Consider the following 21,148-nt stretch of genomic DNA (forward strand, 5'->3'; position numbering starts at 1 on the left):
GTATTAGGAAAAAGAAGATTTTAATGGCACAGTTTGCTTTGACCCTTGCTGCTAACGCAAAGGTCACGTTGAAGACACCATCGTTTCCATGCTTATATATTTTATCAGAGAAGTGTTGATTATAAGAAATTAACTACATTATATACATTTAAATTCTTAGAGAGAGACGTGCATGTACAGGTGTTGTATATATTGAGTCACAGGGATTATTAATGAAAAAAATTTTCAGATTGTATAGTTATCAAAGTTATACTAATGGTTATACAATTACATCGTGAATTATACATGTTTGCCATTCCATATAATAAACATCTAAAATGCCAACATTAGAAATCAGACGGATAAAATCTATGGCATTATAAAAAAAAAGCAGTTGCACGAGCTGCCATTCCATGCCTTGATGATACTTTTAAACTGACTGACAGAACTCTGGGTTCTAAAGTGGTTTGGCAGCTCGTTCCAAATCCTGAATGATTTCAACTTATGCCATATGTGGTTGTTCTTACTGATGGAACCGCTGCTTAATTCTGGTACCTAAAAGAATAATTGGTGTTTTAATGTTTACTAAGTCATTTTAGTATGATGGACTTCTTTTGTGTATAATGTTTCTAATGAAACAAATTTCATACACTGTACTGTAAATTCATATTCGAATTCAATTTTATTTTATTCCTATCATGGTCCCTCAGGGCAGGGATTTATATTACAATGTACAAATATACACTCCTGCTCAGGGAGCATTTACTTTCAGCATTAATATCCATCAGATTATCAGATGACATGATAAGACATTTACACAATCATGCAATTTAGAGACATGCATATATGGTATTCATGTAGCACAATACATATATCTTTTGCATATTTGTAGTCTAGGCGAGATGAGATGGCTAACAATTGAGAAAACTTGGTGTTTTAAGTTGAGGGAACTAAGTTGAAGTTTTTTCCATCATTGAATTTGTTCAGTGACAAGGGGCAGAATTCTAGCTGTCTTGGATAGTCATAATTGTTTTTTTTTTATTAAAGGATTACTGTGAGAGTGTTATCGGTCCAAACTGAACACAAATGGAGGTTCTCAAGGATATACATGATTCATTGGAATCATTGCATTCCTCCTCGTGTCCTATGTCGAGAGAAAAGACTCATTCGCTCACAAAATTAAAAAAAAAACCACACACACATTTTAAATAGGAACAGTAAACATCGATAATTAAAGGTTTGTGACATTGAGTATTTTCGGTCCTCAGTGGGCACCAAGGGACGGTACTATAGGATGTCATTGTTTTCCTCATTGTGTCCAATGTAGACCAACAAGACATATCGTGATTAAAGTATATAAATCTATGTCTACCTATTGATTGGGTTGCATTGTATGTCTGCAGGGGACACCAAGGGACAGTGCTTAGGGATATGCATGTTATCAATAAAAAAGATGCATGCCTCCTCATGAAAGTAATTTATTTTTACCGATTTAAAAAAAAAAACCATGTATATACCTATGTTGGCAGTTCGAACAAAGAACCTTTACACAATGAATTTGTTTAATTTTAGTGACCTATAAAAATCAATCTCTGAATAATTTGACCATGATGTGCCAGTTTTCATTTTTAAAGTTTCAATATGAAACATGGCGCAGAACAAATACTTTATTTTGTTCCCGTTAATTGTATAGACACAAAAAGCTACTAGCCCTTAAAAGTACAATTTACTCAGCAGAAGTGTGCTATTGAAGGGCTTTTCAAAAGGAATAAAGAAAGTAAGACAGGAAAGTCAAAAAGTAACGGACAAAGGGTTACAATGCAACGGACGAACGTTTCCAATACAACGAACAAAGGTTCCAATATAACGAACAAACGGTTACAATACAACGGTTCCAATACAACGAACAAACGGTTCCAATACAAGGAAGAAAAAGTTCCAAAACAATGGACAAACGGTTATAATACAACGAACAAACGGTTACAATACAACGGACAAACAGTTCCAATACAACGAACAAACGGTTACAATATAACGAACAAACGGTTACAATACAACGGACAAACGGTTCCAATACAACGAACAAACGGTTCCAATATAATGGACAAACGGTCAAAATACAAGGAATAAACGGTTCCAATACAACGAAAGAACAGTTCCAATACAACGAACAAACGGTTCCAATACAACAGACAAACTATTCCAATACAAAGGACAAACTGTTCCAATACAACGAACAAACGGTTCCAATATAAGGAACAAACGGTCAAATTACAACGAACAAACGGTTCCAATATAACGAACAAACGGTCAAAATACAACGAACAAACGGTTACAATACAACGAACACACGGTCACAATACAACGGACAAACGGTTACAATATAACGAACAAACGGTTCCAATATAACGAACAAACGGTCAAAATGCAACGAATAAACGGTTACGATATAACGAACAAACAGTTCCAATACAACGAACAAACGGTTACAATATAACGAACAAACGGTTACAATACAACGGACAAACGGTTACAAAACAACGGACAAACGAATACAATACAACGAACAAACGGTTACAATACAACGGACAAACTGTTCCAATATAACGGACAAACGGTTCCAATATAACGAACAAACAGTTACAATACGACGGCACCTGGTCTGAAAATTGACGGGGTATAATTCAAATCCCGGACCCATACCAGACAATTTTTGGACATACAACCATCTTCATTCAAAAAATCTAATTTCTTCGACAACGCCTCAGTCCAAGGTGCCTAGCCGAGGAAACCTCAGGCAATTAAACCTTTATTGACTAACTAGTCCAATACGTCATATTGGCTCAGGCCAACATTAATTTTAACCAGGCCAATATGACGTATTGGACGGGTAGGACGGCTAAATGCCGTATTTGCGCACTTTTGTTATTTGTATCATATTGGCAGTTTTGATCACATTTAGGCTAATATTCGAACGTTATCCAATCATAGATATATCCATATCGGGTCTAGACTAAAATGGCGTATTGTACTATAGTCAGTCAATGAAGGTATATGTATATAGCCTAGCTGGCCCAATGGTCTATGGCGCTGGACTTAGTGCAGGCGGTGTTGCCATATATGTCACAGCGGTACGAGTTCGAGTCCCGCGGAGGGAACGACCAAAAATTTACTTCGCAAATTTGACAGTTCTAACATCGTTGGCATTTTTTCAGACCCTTATATTTATATTTAAAAAATCTATTTTATAATATTAGAAGTTGATTTTCTAATATAAGAAAATCATTTTGTTATATTAAAAAATGTGACCGACTTTGCAATATTGCAAGTGATTTTTTAATATTAGAAATTCATTTTGAAATGAATTTATAATATTAAAAAAATAATTTTGTAACATTAAAAAAAATATTTTCTAATAATACAAAATATTGATTTTTGTCCACTTGGGCTTGCCATAAATATGTCGATCGACATATTTGTCAGTATATGATTGCCCCTTGTGGGTCCTTCATCGGAAATAAATATTTTGATTTGATTGGTAACACCCAGAATAATACAACACCATAGACCTGTAATTAAATACTTTTGGTCCAAATCCCTTCAACTTAGGTAATAAATAAAATGTATTATCAGCGAAGTAATCGAAATCATTCTTTTATTCATTAAAACTGGTTCCCTGTACCCCATTTTTGCTTGGAACCAGGCTAACTGATTTCCAACCATGTGCTCCAACACAAAGAGAACGAAGATGGCCGAACACATGGAGGTACGCGGGACCAAAAATATTTTCATTGTTTGTTCAACACATGGTCATTGATTTGACCAATATTCCAGAGGGCTCGTATTAAACTGAAAGTTGATTTAGTGCGAACGTCGGAATATCCTTATTTGACTCCCAAATCTTGATTTTCTCTTGCAACGTTTCCACCTTCAAATTCCCATTCATTCGGATCAAAGAAGGTTGTGTGCTAAATTACGAACCACGGGATTGTTGATAGTTAACAATCCTCCTGTTAACCTACCATGTCTGAAGTTATTAATGTTGTACTTGTCAGAAAGGCACAACTGATGTAATTTTCTAAAATCAAAATGAAAAAGGATTTTTAGTTACTCGCCTGGTCTAATAAATAGAAATCACGTTCAGCTGGGTTGGAACAATACCTGATACTAGGGTCCACTACTATTTGGGGTACTATCCCTCACATAAGATACGTTTTTTTTTACCCACTAAACATTAGGAGACTATCCTTTGGTAGAGGGATACGTTTAAATTGCTATAGCAGGGTATTCTCCTGTGAATATTTTATGTATGAGACTTATTTAAAAATATGCTAATAAATATAATAAAAGTAATTTTTCCGCAACTCGATCATGGGAAAAAACCATAGATTATATTCTAATAAAATACGGAATGAACATCCTTCACTCCAGCTTATGCTACTAATAAATTGATATCTTTTAGTTCATTGCTTTGTAATAAAATTTGTTGTGTTTTTTCTTGTTGGGGTACTAAGAATATAACACCTGTACGAGTGTAAGATGAGGAAATTACAGACATCTGAGGATATTGAGGCTCAGGAAGATAGAGAACTATCATATCTTACCTAAGGCTTTGCCGGCTAAGGGTGTCTGAGATTTCACAGTCTTGCATTAGAAAATCTGGCGTTTGATTCTTTTTCTCACTTCAAGTTTTATGACTAAATGCTTGAATTGAAATCAGCAGGTCTTGACATATCAATGTGGCCAGTGATATGTCATGACCAGGTGTAAACTATAGGTCATTGAATATAAACAAAACAAGAAATAATGATTAGTCTCAATTACTGTTTAAGAGAATTTTTAAACACATATTGATAAAGTATGATTGTTCACTAACCCTCTATTTAATTGTGTAAATTTTTGATAGGAAAGTGCACGTTCTGTCTCAACCTGTCAGATAAGGAATTCTTGCACAGCTAAACTTAGGAATTTTCTTGTCTCTTTAGGGAGAACAATTTATGTCTATTGATATTTTGGTAGGAAGCACAAAACATTAAATTTGATCTTGTTTCATATTTGAAAAATTCTTTGTTTCAATGGAACATGTCTTCTGCTTCACATATGGTCTGACCGATCCTTACTATATGTGTCCATGAAGTCATTGATCTTGATTTGTCAGTAATCAAATTCTGAAATGATGTTGACACTCTTGATCAACTCATATACAAAGAAAGAATATTTGACTAAAAATGTTATGGATGAAGGAAAACATATCAAGAAAAAAATGACAATTCCAACAGATTGTTTCTGTCTGAAATTTTCAAACATTGCTGCTAAGAAGGGGGAAAAACAATAAATCCTATACAATCTTTGCAAGAAGCTTTGCTTTGCTAGTTTATATATGATATTGCTGTCAGAAATATGGAAAGAAAGAGGGTAGAGATATACATGTAGTAACTCGATTTATATATATAATACAGTCAGTCTTTCAGTCAGCATGTTGATTGGATTTTTTTCCATAATATTTAGCCACTTACACATGTACATGTGTAGCTTAAAGAAAAAGGAACATTTATAATGTATCTCAAAATATCCTTTATACATGTTTGTTCCATCAGATATCACATATAATTAATAAATAAACTGTTGTAATGGAAGCAGTGATTTTTCTAGCTCGTCATTTTCGCCTATGTCGGAATACTTTTCAGAATGACGAAAATAATCTAGTCTCATTTCATCACTTGAAATCTTTGAAAGTACAAAAAACATGAAGAGCTGTCATGCCAACATTGATTCAAGTGACGAAAGTGACAATTTTATTACCCCAACCTAATTACAACTCTCAACAGGTGTCAAAATTTTGTGTAAACAATCACCTAATTTGCCAATTACACTAACCAGGCACATGGGGTAAATGTCGATCTCATGATCACTCAAGTGTGGAAGTTCAAATGCCGGTGACAATAGCAGCTGGGAAAATTCCTTTACTTCTCATTCACTTTGTATCAAAATGACATAAAAAGTTATTTATCATTTACTTTTGTACATCAAACTTGAGTCTAAACCAAATGTGGTTAATTTTGTCTCTACTGTGCCACTACATTTTGTAGTTGCATATCGGCACTATTTACGATCTTGAAAATATCATTCATGCTATCAATGAATTCCTGATTATATAACTGAAAAATAATGACATAAGTTTATCATTAATTGGGTTTGGATCCCAGAAGCACACTTGAAAATAGAATCTCACGAGGCAACAATAAGGAAAATCCTACAATGTATTTGGAAATATTTATATCTGTCCAATGTAGTACTGGTGCATTTTAAGGCACTTCTATATCTACATTGTGCTTGATGTATTTTTGTGTTTCTACTAAGGGTGGCAATGCAGAAAACAGCATTTTTTATGATATGAATTACATTTATAATTATGCCAGGGATGTATGCCCTTGATTAATGTATAAGAATGTAAAGGGATTTCTATTTTTGATGATTCTTAAAAGTTGGGGAGTTTCCTTTTTTAATTAAATCTATTTGGATTCTCTGGAAAACATGCTTGCATAACAATGGAAAAAAATATGTGCTTTATTCATATGCAATGTACATGCACATTTGAGATTTATTTCATGTCTTTATACAGTGCTTTAAAACAGTTGATTCTAAAATATCTTCTCAGATGCAAATACTACCGAACTTAAAAGATAAAAAACATTAAAATGGTCCTCATTTTCTCACACGAAAGTTACTAAAGCTTTCAAAATCCTGGAAAAAAACCCTGAATGGAAGCGCATATGTGCAATAAACCTATCTTCACTTTTCCCTGGTGTCTCGCTGAAAGAGAAGTCATTTATCCCTGATTTTCTCAAGTAGCTTGAACCCTGGTCATGCACATGGAATCCAACTAAAATTGTGTATTTAAGACTTTTTTATGAAACATTTTTAATAGAAAATGAAGTAAAGTACTGCTTTTCGCATGTGTGACATTTGTCTTAGTTTTTATAACCAACACAATAAAGAGAACATAATGTTTTTGATTGGTTCATTAGTTAATCAACCCATTATAACTATGTTGTTACATGATCGATCAAGAAACATGGCTTCCCTTTAAAATCACTTATCTAGGGTCATATCTAAAACTTTTTGATTATGTTTCCTGTAGAAAATTTTTTTTTAGTATATTTGTTTTATAGACCACACAGACAAGTTCAGACAGTTCCGTTTCTTCGAAGACTCCCAATGGAGAGGTAGCACTAGAAGACATGACATCAAAGGATTACTATTTTGATTCATATGCACACTTTGGAATCCATGAGGTACAAAATAATCATCAGAGTGTATTTTAATACCTTTTACTATAATGTAAAATATAGATCTGACTTTCATATTGTGTCATGGGAATAACTTTTAAGGGTAAAGCTAATAATATGGAACATGTCTATTTGTGTTACTGATGTGTATCCTGTTTGTTTTTATTCTTTCATTTCTCAAGTAAGGGGAAACTCAGTTCCGAAAAAAAAATATAACTGCTTTAACTTGACTAATACTTTATTAAAGGAAATGTTAAAGGATGAAGTAAGAACATTAACATACAGAAATTCTATGATACACAACAAGCACCTGTTCCGTGGGAAAGTCGTATTAGATGTTGGATGTGGGACTGGTATACTTTGTATGTTTGCTGCCAAAGCTGGTGCTTCTAAAGTGATTGGTGTAAGTTTTTAAGTTAGAGTGGTTCATAACTTGAATACAGGTACATGTACATTTTGTACCTGGAATAATTAAATAAATGATGAGATTTGATACTGTAGGTTTATGTACTTTATTTTAATTTGCGATAACGACTGAAGTTGTGATGTACTCAAGAAAAATGTATAGAAATAGTATTGTGTGATTGAGATTAGACTAGGGCACACACTATCATATTCCAGCTGAAAATGTCTTATTGTTATTAGAATGCGATATAGAATGTTAGAGAATTGTCCATTTGTTATATGAAAATGGCTACTTTTCAAAGTTACATGTATAATCCCAATGACTGGACAAGTTTCAGTGCTGGGCAATCCTTTATATTTATCCATTAAGGTAATTTTTTTCCCTATTGTTTCTTTTATAGATCGAGTGTTCTGGTATAGTAGATTATGCACAAAAGATTATTGATGCCAACAATTATTCTAATGGTATGTTGGGATAGATATAGTTACTAGTTTGAGAAGTTAAGAAGTAAGGGCCATAAGTAATTTGCATATAAGACTAAAGGACTTGAGATTTAAAAAAAATAATATTTGGTTACTTGAGATTTTAAAAAAATAATATTTGAAATGTTGGACAATGATCTCTTAGAATTTAGAATTTCTTGATGAAAGCTTTTAAAGGCCTTGTCGGGAAATAACATTATTAAACACTGTTAAATAAGTCTTTTTGGCTGTTTTCTATAAGTTTAAGTGGATAAAGATGTTTCCATTCTGATATTTTAGTGATCACACTGGTTAAAGGTAAAGTAGAGGAAGTATCATTACCTGATGGTATTGAGAAAGTTGACATTATCATCAGTGAATGGATGGGATACTGTCTCTTCTATGAATCCATGTTAAACACAGTTATATTTGCCAGAGATAAATGGCTGGTAAGATGTTATTTTCTTCTTAATGTAGACTGCTAAATAGTAAATAGAAATGATATCTATCAAGTAATTCATGTCTAAATTTCTGCTGCTGACCATTTTGTTGGAGGAAAATTGATTTTTCATTTTCAACTGTTTTGACACAACATTATCATTAAGAAAGATCTTCATACAGCATTTTATATTTCCATTGTTTAGATAGGATAATATTGAGCAATATTGCAATCTATGTGGATTATATCAAAATTTATTACCACAGATATGATTGTAAAACAGTTTTTGTTTCAGCCTCCAAGTCTTATAAACTTTGAACATTTTCAGTGTTAAACTTAAATGTGGACAGCCAGCTAATTATGTACTTGCAGTTTTCAGCTCCATAAACATATCCGACTTTATTTTGTATTTAACCTGTTCTTTCGTGGAATCAATATTAGACGTCAGCATTGGGAAACATATGCTGTATTTTTGTTCTGGCTGATAAATGGACCAAATCTGAAACCCGATTTTGATATGTTCTTTTGAAAATATGTACCATTGTATTGATCATAATCATCTTAAATTGATACATGAGTGTTACCATCAAGTTTTAGCATACATTGTGATAATCTATGACATTTGACCTTGTGTATTATCAGAAACCTGGTGGAATGATTTTCCCTGACAGAGCAACTATGTATGTTGCAGCCATAGAAGATAGACAATATAAAGATACAAAAATTAATTGTAAGTCGGTAAATCTCAAAAATGTATTTTCTGTTTCCATAGAAACCAGGCGGTATGATTTTCCCTGACAGAGCTACATTATATGTATGTGCCATTGAAGATAGGCAATACAAAGATGAGAAAATCAACTGTAAGTGTTGCTATGGTAACACATGTGTTTGGGGTTTAACATAGGTAAAAGATCGGGATATTATGTTAGGAAAAGTAGATCAATTTTGATGTTTTTTATCGGAATTTTGAAACTGAACTACTTATGGTTTGTATTGAATCATTTTGTGACTCGTAATACAAGATATAAAATAATCCTGAACTTTCACCTGTGATTCTAATTGTACAAATATATACTTTTTTTGCTTTGATTCCCCATTTGTTACTAACCATGTACAATGCTTAGATGTTGTGCTTGATGTACTTAATGTAAAATACTACATGTAGTCATTAGTTCATCAAACTGGATGGAAACTGAAATGGTTTTAGAGGCTTTAATGTGTTTTATTTATTTATTATATACACAAGTTTCCTCCTTGTGCACAGGGCTTATATTTATTATTATACATGTGTTTTAGAAATCAATAATGCAATGTGGTTTTTCCCTGTAACTTCAAATTCAGTTCGAATATTAAGTGCAGCTCATATAGTTCGTTCTAGCACAGAAGAAGTCAGAATGTTTGAAGCTAAGCTTAGAAAATATATGGATTTACTTTCATTTATTTTTCTGGGTATTAATTTTCACAAATTAAATCGCTGTAAGTATTTCTGTTATATAGTATGTATATTAAGTGCAAGTCTGTCAAGAGGTTCAGGGATTTCACATGTAACATTTTTTTATGATTAATGATTATAATGTTTTGGTATGGAAATAATTGTTTTACATATATATATTACAGGGTGGGACAATGTATATGGATTTGACATGAGCTGTATTAGAAAGACGGCTATATCTGAACCACTGGTGGATTCTGTAGATCATAACATGGTTGTAACTAATGCCTGTCTAGTCAAGGTGTGTTTGGTAATATAGTTTACTTGATGGTATTTAAGAAGGCTGAGAAAGAGAATATTCTATGCTGTGTAGAAAATTAAAGTTGTAATAATCCGGCATTATTTATTTTATTTTTTGTAGAATTCCAGAATTCCGCTATTTCAAATCCTTATTAAATATATTTACTTCCGATTTTGCCAATTTCCACTTTGTTGATCTTTTAAAATCATCCCTGAATAAGTATTGGGTCTATTTCAAGGTCAACTAAGCCATTAATTTCCATGAATTTTACATTAATTATGTTGTATCTTGAAGGATTTATTAAAGATTTAATCTGGTAATCTTACTTATAGAGTTGAAGTTAAAACAAAATATAAGATAAAAGTTGTGTTAATAGTACACTCACAAGTTTACTTCAAAGGCTTAACAATCAAATGAATTTGATTGGTTCATTGAAGAAGTGTACATGTATTTTATGAGATTTAGTAACTATCAAAGTTGAAGTTAAATATATGAAACTGTTTCTGATTTTGGCTACATGTAATGACATTTTATAGGAGGTTGATATCTATACAGTGACCCTAGATGACCTTAGTTTTACAGCACCTTTCCATCTGACCTGTAAGAAATCAGACTACATCCATGCCCTGGTCACATACTTCAACATTGACTTCACAAAATGTCATAAAAGAACTGGTTTTTCTACAGGTAGGTGATTAAATGTTGATTTTGTCGAATATATTTAGAAATTGAATTGAATTGCTCATCTTCTCAAAAGCACCATACTGCTCTTTGATGACAGATTTGGCCGTCAACGAGAAGTAAATTAATGATCAGATTGTGGGTGAGGTAGCCATCTTGTTGTGGTGGTTATCTCAATACAGCCTGATACATTAGAGTTGAACAAGTTGTAGTGACTTATTAGAATGGCAATGCTTATGTAAGTAAATTACTGTTCATTTGGTTATTGTGGTAGTTATTTGAGTAAATTACTGTTTGTTTGGTTATTGTGGTAGTTATTTGAGTACATTACTGTTCGTTTGTTATTGTGGTAGTTATTTGAGTACATTACTGTTCGTTTGTTATTGTGGTAGTTATTTGAGTACATTACTGTTCGTTTAATTATTGTGGTAGTTATTTGAACAGCATATTGTTTTAGTTTAGTATTACTGTCATTTGCTAAAAATCCATTGATTTTAGGTGGACAAGTTTTTATGGAAAAATCTTTTAAAGCCTTTTAATGATTTCAATGATATATCCTCATAAATATATAGATGTAAGAAAACAAAATTAAAAGAATTTTATTCAGAATAAAACAATGGTTTGTTTTTGGCATTTTTACTATACTTTTTCCTGTACATTGAGATAAATTATGACAATACATACTAATTAATAATGCTTGTTTTTTTAAGATGGTTATACTTCGGTTTTTCTTTGTTTTCACTCTTTGGAGATAGATCTAAAATACTCTTCTGCGGTTTTAATGAAACTTTGATAACATACAAATATCTTTGTACTATAGTGAGCTCCCTTTCATATTTTTTGTTTGTTTCAGAATTTTCGTAGTTTTAGTACTAACTTTATTTAAAAAAAATTGACGGAGAATCCAGACTTTAACTTGAAAAAAGCCTTGATTGATTTTAGTGATGTTTTTATGCAAATTCAGCACTTTACATGAAAGCAGTTTGATATCTTTTTGAAAATGTCTTCTCAAAAGCACCATACTGCTCTATGATGACAGATTTGGCCGTCAACGAGAAGTAAATTAATGATCAGATTGTGGGTGAGGTAGCCATCTTGTTATGGTTGTTATCTCAATACAGTCTGATACATTAGTCTGTGTATTCTGTGCAAAGAGGTTTAATTTATAGCAAAAATGATTATTTGAATTGATAAGCCAAAAACATCCTTAAAATAAAATAATTTGTGTTGTTCATGTTTAGGAAATCAAGAAGCAATGTCTTTAGAATTTATTTTCTTCATTTCTGTTGGTTTGGATTTGTGTCACTTAACTTAGCCTTATATGGATTTTAATTTATTTTACACTAACCTAAGCTCATTAGACAACGAGACATTTCTTAGTTTTAAGGTCAGTAAGCCAAAGTTCATTCTTTAAAATAATTTGTGAGTTGATGTACAATAAAAAGTTTTATTGGTTTATTTGTGACTAACTGTATAGTTCAAATAATATAACAAATATTAAACCATCAATTGAAACAATACTTGAGTCCCATTTAATTTTCAAAACCAAATAAAAACTAGGAAATAGGTTAAATAGGTTTTTAACAGAATTTTATTTTTAAATGTGTTTTGTGTTTATAAAGTAAAATCACATAAAAAGGCATGCATTCTCTTAGGATATAAGTAATTACACTAATATGTCTGAAAAGCCTAGGCAACTATTGACCTTACATAGAATAGTTCAGTTTACTGAATTAAACTTAGAAATTTAAACAGTGTCTTCTCAAAAGCACAATACTGCTCTATGATGACAGATTTGGCCATCAATGAGAAGTAAATTAAGGAACAAATTGTGGGTGAGGTAGCCATCATATTATGGTGGTTATCTCTATACAGTTTGGTACATCTATTGTACACAGATAATTTTGATCTTAGGCCAAAACAAAAAATATGTGTGTTTCCTGTTTCAAGTCTCAAATATAGGGTAGGTAGGTAGATTTTTTTTTAAATATAAAAATAGCTACTGTACATGTACATGTATGTCTAATACAAAAAAAAACAGTTTTATACATTGTAAATTTCGACTTGCTGTACATGTGTTTTAAGCTGCATTTGCCTCCAAATTTGTTCAGATTTGATTCCACTGAATTTTGCTGATTCATTGAAGTAAGTTTGTAGTAATGAAATTGAAACAATTAATGTCGATAACACCTACAGAATATTGTGAAAACAATGTTTTTTTAGTCATAGAATGTCGATAAGTCTGATCTAAATATTTTTCACCATTACTTCCGAAGATTGCCAACAGGACTTTCAGCAGGGTTAAAATTACTTTAACTTTGGAAAAAAAAATAACAATAATGGATACGCAGGTGAGCGCATTTCTTGTTTTCATTTCATTTCATCTAGATCTTGATTAGTTTTCAAATAAGTAATGATTATTTGAGCCGCATTATATCACAATACGTAAATTTCAAAAGGATCCTTGCGTTATATTTGAATTTTTTTCTTTTACGGCTTAAGTCTGTTGGTCTTCATTACTGTTTAATAACCACTTTCGCTTTTCAATCAGTTTTGTTATTAAAGAAGCAACCCTTACAGCACATGTGTGGAATAAGGTCACCAGAAGTCACATGCATACAAAATTATCTAGGTCGATTTTTTGTCTTGCAAGACAATAAATATATATACACCTATTTCATGTATTTAATGCTTTTTATATGTGGATATCAAATGAAATTGTACAAGAAAAGTACTATTTAGTAGAAATAATTGAAAGTTAAGGTATATTTGAAAAGAAACAAAAAATTACGAATATGACAGCTAATGCAGCTTTTAAGGAGTAACTGCTCATCAGCAGCATTAAAATCAAATATGTAGGAAGATCATAATCAAAATATTGATTGAATACAAGAAGTACTCAATATTTTTAAAAGTAGAAAACTTCAAGATTTCATTAATAGGGCAGATGAAATATGATATAATTGGGTTTAATTTATTCTGTTGTAAGGTAAATCTGATTCCGATTGTATCACATGGTTTAAAAGGGCTATGAAGCCTGTATGTAGTCACGTGCACATGGCCATGATTGTGTTTACCTTTGATCAGATTATGAGAATTTTGATTGGCTCAATAATGTATTTACATCTGATTGACATCACCTATGATGATATTGTTAGTCACGATCACCTGGTCCAATTACATTTGATTGGCGTCAGTCGTAAATTGGTTATAGTCATTCAACTCTGACCAGGTGTCAACACTATTGTTTAATTAGAGAGAATATCCGTTGCTGTCAGACTTTCTGTCCTGTCAGTTTTAATATACTAAAGCTAGATGCAGAGAAAATTGCCAACAGTTTATTTTTTTTTGTCGCCAGATCAAAAAAAAAAAAATCGCAAATTGCGACATTGGCGTAACCCTAATTTCAGTCCATCTCCTTATCCATTTCAATGCCAATGGAGTGATCGTAGGGAACATATTATAACGACTTGATTATTCAGGTTAACATTGGCGAAGCCTAGAGCCATCCATGTATAAAAATGCCAGAACGAGATCCGAGTAACTCTGGAGTTTCCAATTTTTGCAGAAAAAACCGCTAGGGTCGGCAATTCGCCTTTGAAAAAATGGGGTTGGTTGGGAAACCGGAAACACTTATTTTTTCATTTGGCCTTATGATACATTAACCAGACTTATTAAATGTGTATATTGACCTGATTAGGGATGGATGGTAAGATATTTTATTGAGAATATTGCTAATGGTATACTAGGTACTTTTTAGTGTGGATGATACCAACATACCAACCACTCATTAAGTGGGATACAATACCCATGACTTAGGTAGACTTATAAATTTTTATCCAGTTCTGGCAAAATCTACCCTTTCAGTGATCTGAAATCAATTATTTTTTTCTATGCACACGTGAGGCCTAAATAAAATTTCATTAAAATCAATTGAATATTTTAGGAGTTATTGTTATGAGATTTTATAATGTTAAATACTACATCTTTCTTTGTAGGCATCCAACATTCAATATCTTTTTTCTTCCACATCTTCATGTGATGTATAATCTTCCTAGAAAATTTTAGACTAATCCAAGGCACTGTTTAGGAGACTATGCACATTCAAAACATTTTGGACAGACAGGGTGGTTCCTACGTATCCCTCAAACTTTGCTTACCTGATTTATAATGGAATGTCCATTTGAATTTTTAAGTCTACCTGAGTCAGGGGTACTGTACCCCACTTAATGATAGGGTGGTATGTTGGAATCATCCGTCTGAATTTTTAAGTCTACCTGAGTCAGGGGTATTGTACCCCACTTAATGAGTGGATGGTATGTTGGAATCATCCATCTGAATTTTGAAGTCCACCTGAGTCAGGGGTACTGTACCCCACTTAATGAGTGGATGGTATGTTGGAATCATCCATCTGAATTTTTAAGTCCACCTGAGTCAGGGATATTGTACCCCAGTTAACTGTGTTTTGTTTCTGGTCAGTTGAATCTTATACAATCCTCTATTATTTGGGCTAGTTGTCCTTAAAAGGTGAAAATCAACATTTTTTTGCAATTTTCAGCCAATATCTTAAAACTTATCAGAGATAGGAAAACACTTTCAACTGGTGAAATGATCCATCTGATAAGGGTCAAAGTATTTAGATGACTCTGTGTTAAAGTTATTGCTCTTGAAAGAATTGAAAAATGTTCAGTATAATAAGATCTATCTTTGGTGCAAATTTCAGAAAAGTCTTTATTTTTCCCTGATAATGCACTTTTGGCGATTTTTTCTGTTTTTTTTTTCCTGGTCATCCAGAAAATCAAACTTGCTGAATTTGTATATATTTCACTAATGTTTTGTCATACATGTAATGATATCAAGAGTTGAATATGGCCTTACTGACCAGGTGAGCAATTCAGGCTCTTGTGATTGTCTTGTTTGATCTTGCTTATAGTTTTACTTGTCAATTGGATGACTTAATCACCTATTGAGTCTAAATAGGGTAGGAAACATTTCTTCTCAAAAGCACCATACTGCTCTATGATGACAGATTTGGCCGTCAACGAGAAGTAAATTAATGATCAGATTGTGGGTGAGGTAGCCATCTTATTATGGTTGTTATCTCAATACAGTCTGATACATCTGTTTGGGGAAAAAAATCTTAAGCCCCAGATTTTGAGCTTTGTCCTGTGTCAGAAATCAAATGACCCTTTTCTTGAATTTGTATGAGATCTGAGTTTTATAATTGTGGCAGATTTTGTTAATTAATATTTTTTGCCGTTACATTTGTTTTTTGGAAAGACAGGCCAGTGGTTCAGTATTGTGGTATGTTTTATATGTATGTTATATAATGTAGTATATGTTTATAGCTCCTGAGGCTCCCTATACTCATTGGAAACAGACAGTATTTTACTTTGATACGTTAGATCTGACAGTGAAAAAGGGAGAAGAATTGTATGGAACTTTTAGTGTAAAACCAAACAAAAACAATGTGGTAAGTTTGTGCAATTAATAGATGCTGTAATGTTATAACTAACAGGATGGTTGGAAGCCAGTTTCTCTTAATTTTAAATCAATTTTCACACCTATTGATGATGGGGAAATTATCTCTGATCCCTTGGGAGATTTGAGTTCTCTGATGCTGACTGGTTGAAATAAAAAGGGCATGGTTTTATGAAGGAAATATTGTGTTGGCACTTGGTTTTTGTGCGATAACTTGAATATTAGATGGTTGATCTTCATGAAATGTTACCACCAGGTTCTAAACAACTAAAAGAAGGCTTGTATTAATTGTGGGGGTTACGGCCCAAACCACTTTGGAATTAGGGCCCAAAAAGGGCCAAGTTTTTCAAAGAATTGAACTATTTAATTCAGTGAAAGCATATAGATGTCTAGGATGTTCCACAATATTCTATACTTTTATAATCATACTGGCATCATGATTTCGGGTTTTAGATTTGAACTGTTTAAGAATGAGGGCCAAAAAGGGACCAGAAAGAAGTGTTTTCACGATATCTGGACAAAAACTTTACTGTGAGGTGTATAGGTCTTTTTGTAATTGTACTTCATTGTGTTACACCACAAAAAGAAGTCTGGGATTGATTTTGGAGCTTGGGACTGAAGCCGATTAAGGATTAGAGGCCAAAAAAAGCATTTTTCTGATTTCTAGATGATTACTTGAGTTAAAGGGAATGGATCTCTTTCAAATTACCATACCACGAAGGGAAGGTTGGATTGTATTTAGAGGTTGTGATTGGAATCATTTATAAATTAAGAGCCAAAAAGAGTTCACTTTGATACTGGTCAAATTTTTATCTTGTGTCAAATGTCAAATCACAATCAAATTTGAATGGTGTATCCATACTTCCCAACTGTTCGTCTGATTTCTGGGGCCATACCAAGCTGCATCCTGTGAAACATTTTATTTAGTTATAGGAATTGAACTCAAAAGGTCTTAGATTAGCACCTTAAAGCAGAACTTGATTGACCTTTAATTGAATTTCAAATTTTGTGCTTAGTTTTGTCCAAACCAATTGTTGTGTCCATAATGAACTGTCCGAATGCTTAAGTGTGTCTAAAACTAATATTGTGTCCACACTTGCCTGTTCTGGGTTCATCATGCTGCACTTCTCTTAACTCTATATTGTTGATCTGTTAAGACATGTCTATTCAATTATGTTAATAAATTATGAAAGTCTTTGTTTTCTCTAATGGTATTGTTTTCTTTCTTATTTTAGAGAGATCTTGACTTTCAAATTGATGTTGACTTCAAAGGAGAATATGGTGAAGCTAAAGAATCCATGTCATACAAGATGAGATAAACAATACCACGAATTATTGCCGGCTGATACAATCTGAGGCCAGGCAGAGGTCTGCGTGGTCCCTTTGTGTTCTTGTTGAGCAGGAACCAAGAAACTGGAACATATTTGTCTGAACATTAATACAAAGAGCCAGATCACCAGCTCACACTGAAAGTAGAAAATGAATCTAGCATTGTGTTACTCTGTATAGAAATCATTATATAATGCTTTTTACCAAGTGATGTTGCTACAAGTTTTAAAATGTGTATCAATATAGTTCATATACAGCATTGTCTAAAGAATTTGTTTACTATCACAGGAAATAAAAACTTGTAATTGTCCATTTTTAATAATGTTTTTGTTGCTTTTTTAAAAGAAGTTTTTATGTTAATGTCTTGAAACAGCAATTTTTTTTTCGATACCTCAATAATCCTTATATTTTTTTTTCGATACCTCAATAATCCTTATATTCATTTTAAGTGTGCTACTAAAGACAATTTATTTAAGCCAATAATGCCAGATTCTAATATTTTACTGTATCTTAATACATTTTCACTCAAAAGTTTTAGTATTATTAGATAGATGGTACTTTGAAGTTTGCATGTGAAGAGAAGGTGAAGAATTAAGCTGTTAGATCTGAATATACTGAGGAAGAAAACTCAGGATTTTTTTTTGAACAATAGAACTAAGTAAAGGAACATTTCTTGCCTTCATCTTAACATTTATATTTCATGAACGTTATTGTTTTTTGGTTTTTTTTTGTTAATGATGAAGTCCCAGTATAGCCAACATGTATAATTTGTATTTGCATTATTTAAGGTGCATGTTTTTTTTCTGTACATTAGTGTAAATATATAACAGTCAGGCTATTCAGCTATTCACAATTAAACTGTTACAAATTAGAGGGGAGAACACTCTTGATATTAGTTAGAATTATAAAAACCTTCAAGAAGGGTATTTAGTTAAAGTCATAGATATTGTCATTCATTTCCTTTCTCTTACATACAGTTAACTTGTTTAATACTAGTCCAGTCACACTTGAAGTGATGTGTTTGATCAATTACTAAATATGTGTTCATTACTTTCTTGCAATGTACAAGAAAAATACTGAATTAGAATATTGCTTACCTCTCTTTGCATATCTCATGATATTTCTCCTATTTGAAACCCAAAGGAATGGCATCAGTTTGATTTTTTATTGTCAATGAGATTTATTCCACAGAAATTTGAGTTTTGCTCTTGTGTTATAACCAACTTTTTATACTGAAATTGTAATCAATCATGATGTTGAAAAGATTTGATTCCACACAATATCAGGTAATGTATAGCTTGAGACTAAGTTATATTCAGGTTGAAGTCCTGGAAGTTTTATGTCAATGAACTAACATATTTGAACAAATGTTTGTCATTTTATCATGTTTCTGCAGCACTGCATTATTATGTTACTCACAATCATCTTTCAATATCCATGTTAGTGTAAATTGAATGAATTAAAAAAAAATTAAATAAAAATAAAGACATGGTCTTGAATAGGAAATGCCTGTACCAACTCAGGACCATTGCAATGGTTTCAAATTTGAGTTTTTCTCATGATATTGCCATTTGTTATACATGTACAGACTTTCGATTTTTGACTTTTCCTTGTGACTGTTGCATAGAGTTTATTAGTTCAGTAATTTTGTTATTACCTTTCATTTTTTTCTTTTACTTGTTAATGCCTAAACTACAATGTCCACACCCCACATGTCTATAATGGTTGTTATAGTAATAGGAAGCTTTGCTTATGGTCACGCCCCCATAGGTCGTATAAAGACAGTTATGGTGTTGAAAGCTTTGCTTATTGCCTCTTTTATCATAATGGTCATTACTTCAGCTGTGCGAGCATGGTCGTAAGTATAGCTATCCATTGCTGTAACTGTAATAAAAAGCTTTGCTGTGAAATGACAGTTATATTGCTGTGAAATGACAGTTATGGTATTGGAAATTTAATGAAAGTGAACATGATGAATATAGGAGACAACCCTACTGGGATGTCGGCTCAAGGCCACCAATGAGTTGCAGCTGGTTCAAAACAAAATTGTACACGGGTACAACGAAGTACCTCTTTAATATACTCCAGCAAAATAAAAGTAAACAGAAAATGAAAATGAAACAAAACAGAGGCCAGAAATTCCTGACCTTGGACAGGCGCAAAAATATATGGGGGTAAAGCAAAACAGTCTCTTTTAAAATCTGGCCACTGGATTTAAACGCATCTAAAAATCAGTTCAAAAAGGACCGAGGTCATTTGTTAAAGCAGGAAAGAAGAAGTTAAAACGGAAACGAAGAAACTGAGTACGTTCCACAAATGCATGAACAAAGGACTACTAGCAGTTAACTTCCATGCCAGCCCTAGACCAGTTTAAATATATAAAAGTAGTAATCACATTTCTTTCCATGTGCATTTGAGAAGTACGGTACATCTTAATTCTTACAAAAAAGACACAACTATAGTGCATTAGTTTCTATGTAAAGACCCTATGATCGAGTCTGTTGATAACCCCCCCCCCTAAAAAAAAAAAAAGAAAATGCAACATCATAAATATATACCTCATGAAATGAGACTATTCAACGATTGAAGTCAACTGAGAGGGTATTGAGCTTTCCGTACTTCGTGAAAATATGAAAAATACATCCTCCCAAGTCAGGGTTTTGAGTTGACCTTTTCTCCCTCAAACGTTAGAGGGAGCGAAGATGGACTCGAAACCCTGGCTTGGGAGGATGGAAATTGAGGGTGGGAGGTACCCGCATGTATTAATCGTTTACAGGTATATTTGTGTTTGAGAATGACTTCCTTGTATTGGTTGAAAATATGTTCTTACGAGCTTGTGATATCGAAAACCTTGACAATAATTTTTCGGTAAATAAAAATATTTCAAAAACCCTAAACATTGTTACATATACGAGCAAATCGAACCAATTGTGATATGTCAATAACAAATCATGGTGACAAGGGACGTCCCCATCTGAAAACGGAAAATTATCAATGGGAATTTAAAAATCATCCCTTTTATTGTTAATTTTATTATTAAGTTAACCATTATTCATATGTATACCAAGATCAAGAAACGGACATTTTAAATATCATTATTTGCTTTGTTCTAAGGAAGTTCTGCATGATTAAGTATAATATTGAAGTCGTCGTTGTCAAGAGCCAAATTATTGTCCAAATATTTGAAGGTGTTGTCAATAAGAAACTTCTCTACCAAGTGTTGTTTGGAAGGGTCTTTATTTATTTTAGCCGTAAATTGTGATTCGTAACAATATAGAAAGAGGCCCGCAACTATAAGTGGTGCACAATTAATTCCACTATTTTCAAAAGCTTTGTTAGAAAACAAATAT

The 21,148-nt window shown here is 32.5% G+C and overlaps 1 protein-coding gene across 2 annotated transcripts; it reads left to right on the plus strand.

Moving 5' to 3' along the window:
* Positions 1-3,709: 3,709 nt before the first annotated feature.
* Positions 3,710-19,283, plus strand: LOC148608980 (protein arginine N-methyltransferase 1-B-like). Of its 2 annotated transcripts, none has more exons than XM_088542752.1 (10): positions 3,710-3,745; positions 7,152-7,274; positions 7,516-7,671; positions 8,075-8,138; positions 8,436-8,584; positions 9,217-9,304; positions 10,192-10,307; positions 10,844-10,994; positions 16,337-16,461; positions 17,705-19,283. In XM_088542752.1, exons 1-10 carry the CDS (start codon positions 3,728-3,730, stop codon positions 17,786-17,788), a joined length of 1,074 nt encoding a protein of 357 aa, XP_088398878.1. In that variant the 5' UTR covers positions 3,710-3,727; the 3' UTR covers positions 17,789-19,283. The 2 variants fall into 2 exon arrangements, with proteins under 2 accessions (XP_088398878.1, XP_088398877.1); XM_088542751.1 differs by lacking the exon at positions 9,217-9,304 and adding an exon at positions 9,347-9,434.
* The last annotated feature ends 1,865 nt before the right edge of the window (positions 19,284-21,148 follow it).

This window comes from Perna viridis, chromosome 8 (genome assembly GCF_037379345.1).
Source record: "Perna viridis isolate PV_CMFRI_1.1 ecotype Kerala chromosome 8, ASM3737934v1, whole genome shotgun sequence".
Taxonomy (NCBI): domain Eukaryota; kingdom Metazoa; phylum Mollusca; class Bivalvia; order Mytilida; family Mytilidae; genus Perna; species Perna viridis.

Bases quoted from the DNA above. Each gene is read 5' to 3' on its own strand.
- LOC148608980 (XM_088542752.1), top strand. The intron at 7,275-7,515 runs GTACAAAATAAT...ACTTTATTAAAG, and splicing joins CACACTTTGGAATCCATGAG to GAAATGTTAAAGGATGAAGT. The intron at 8,585-9,216 runs GTAAGATGTTAT...GTGTATTATCAG, and splicing joins TTGCCAGAGATAAATGGCTG to AAACCTGGTGGAATGATTTT.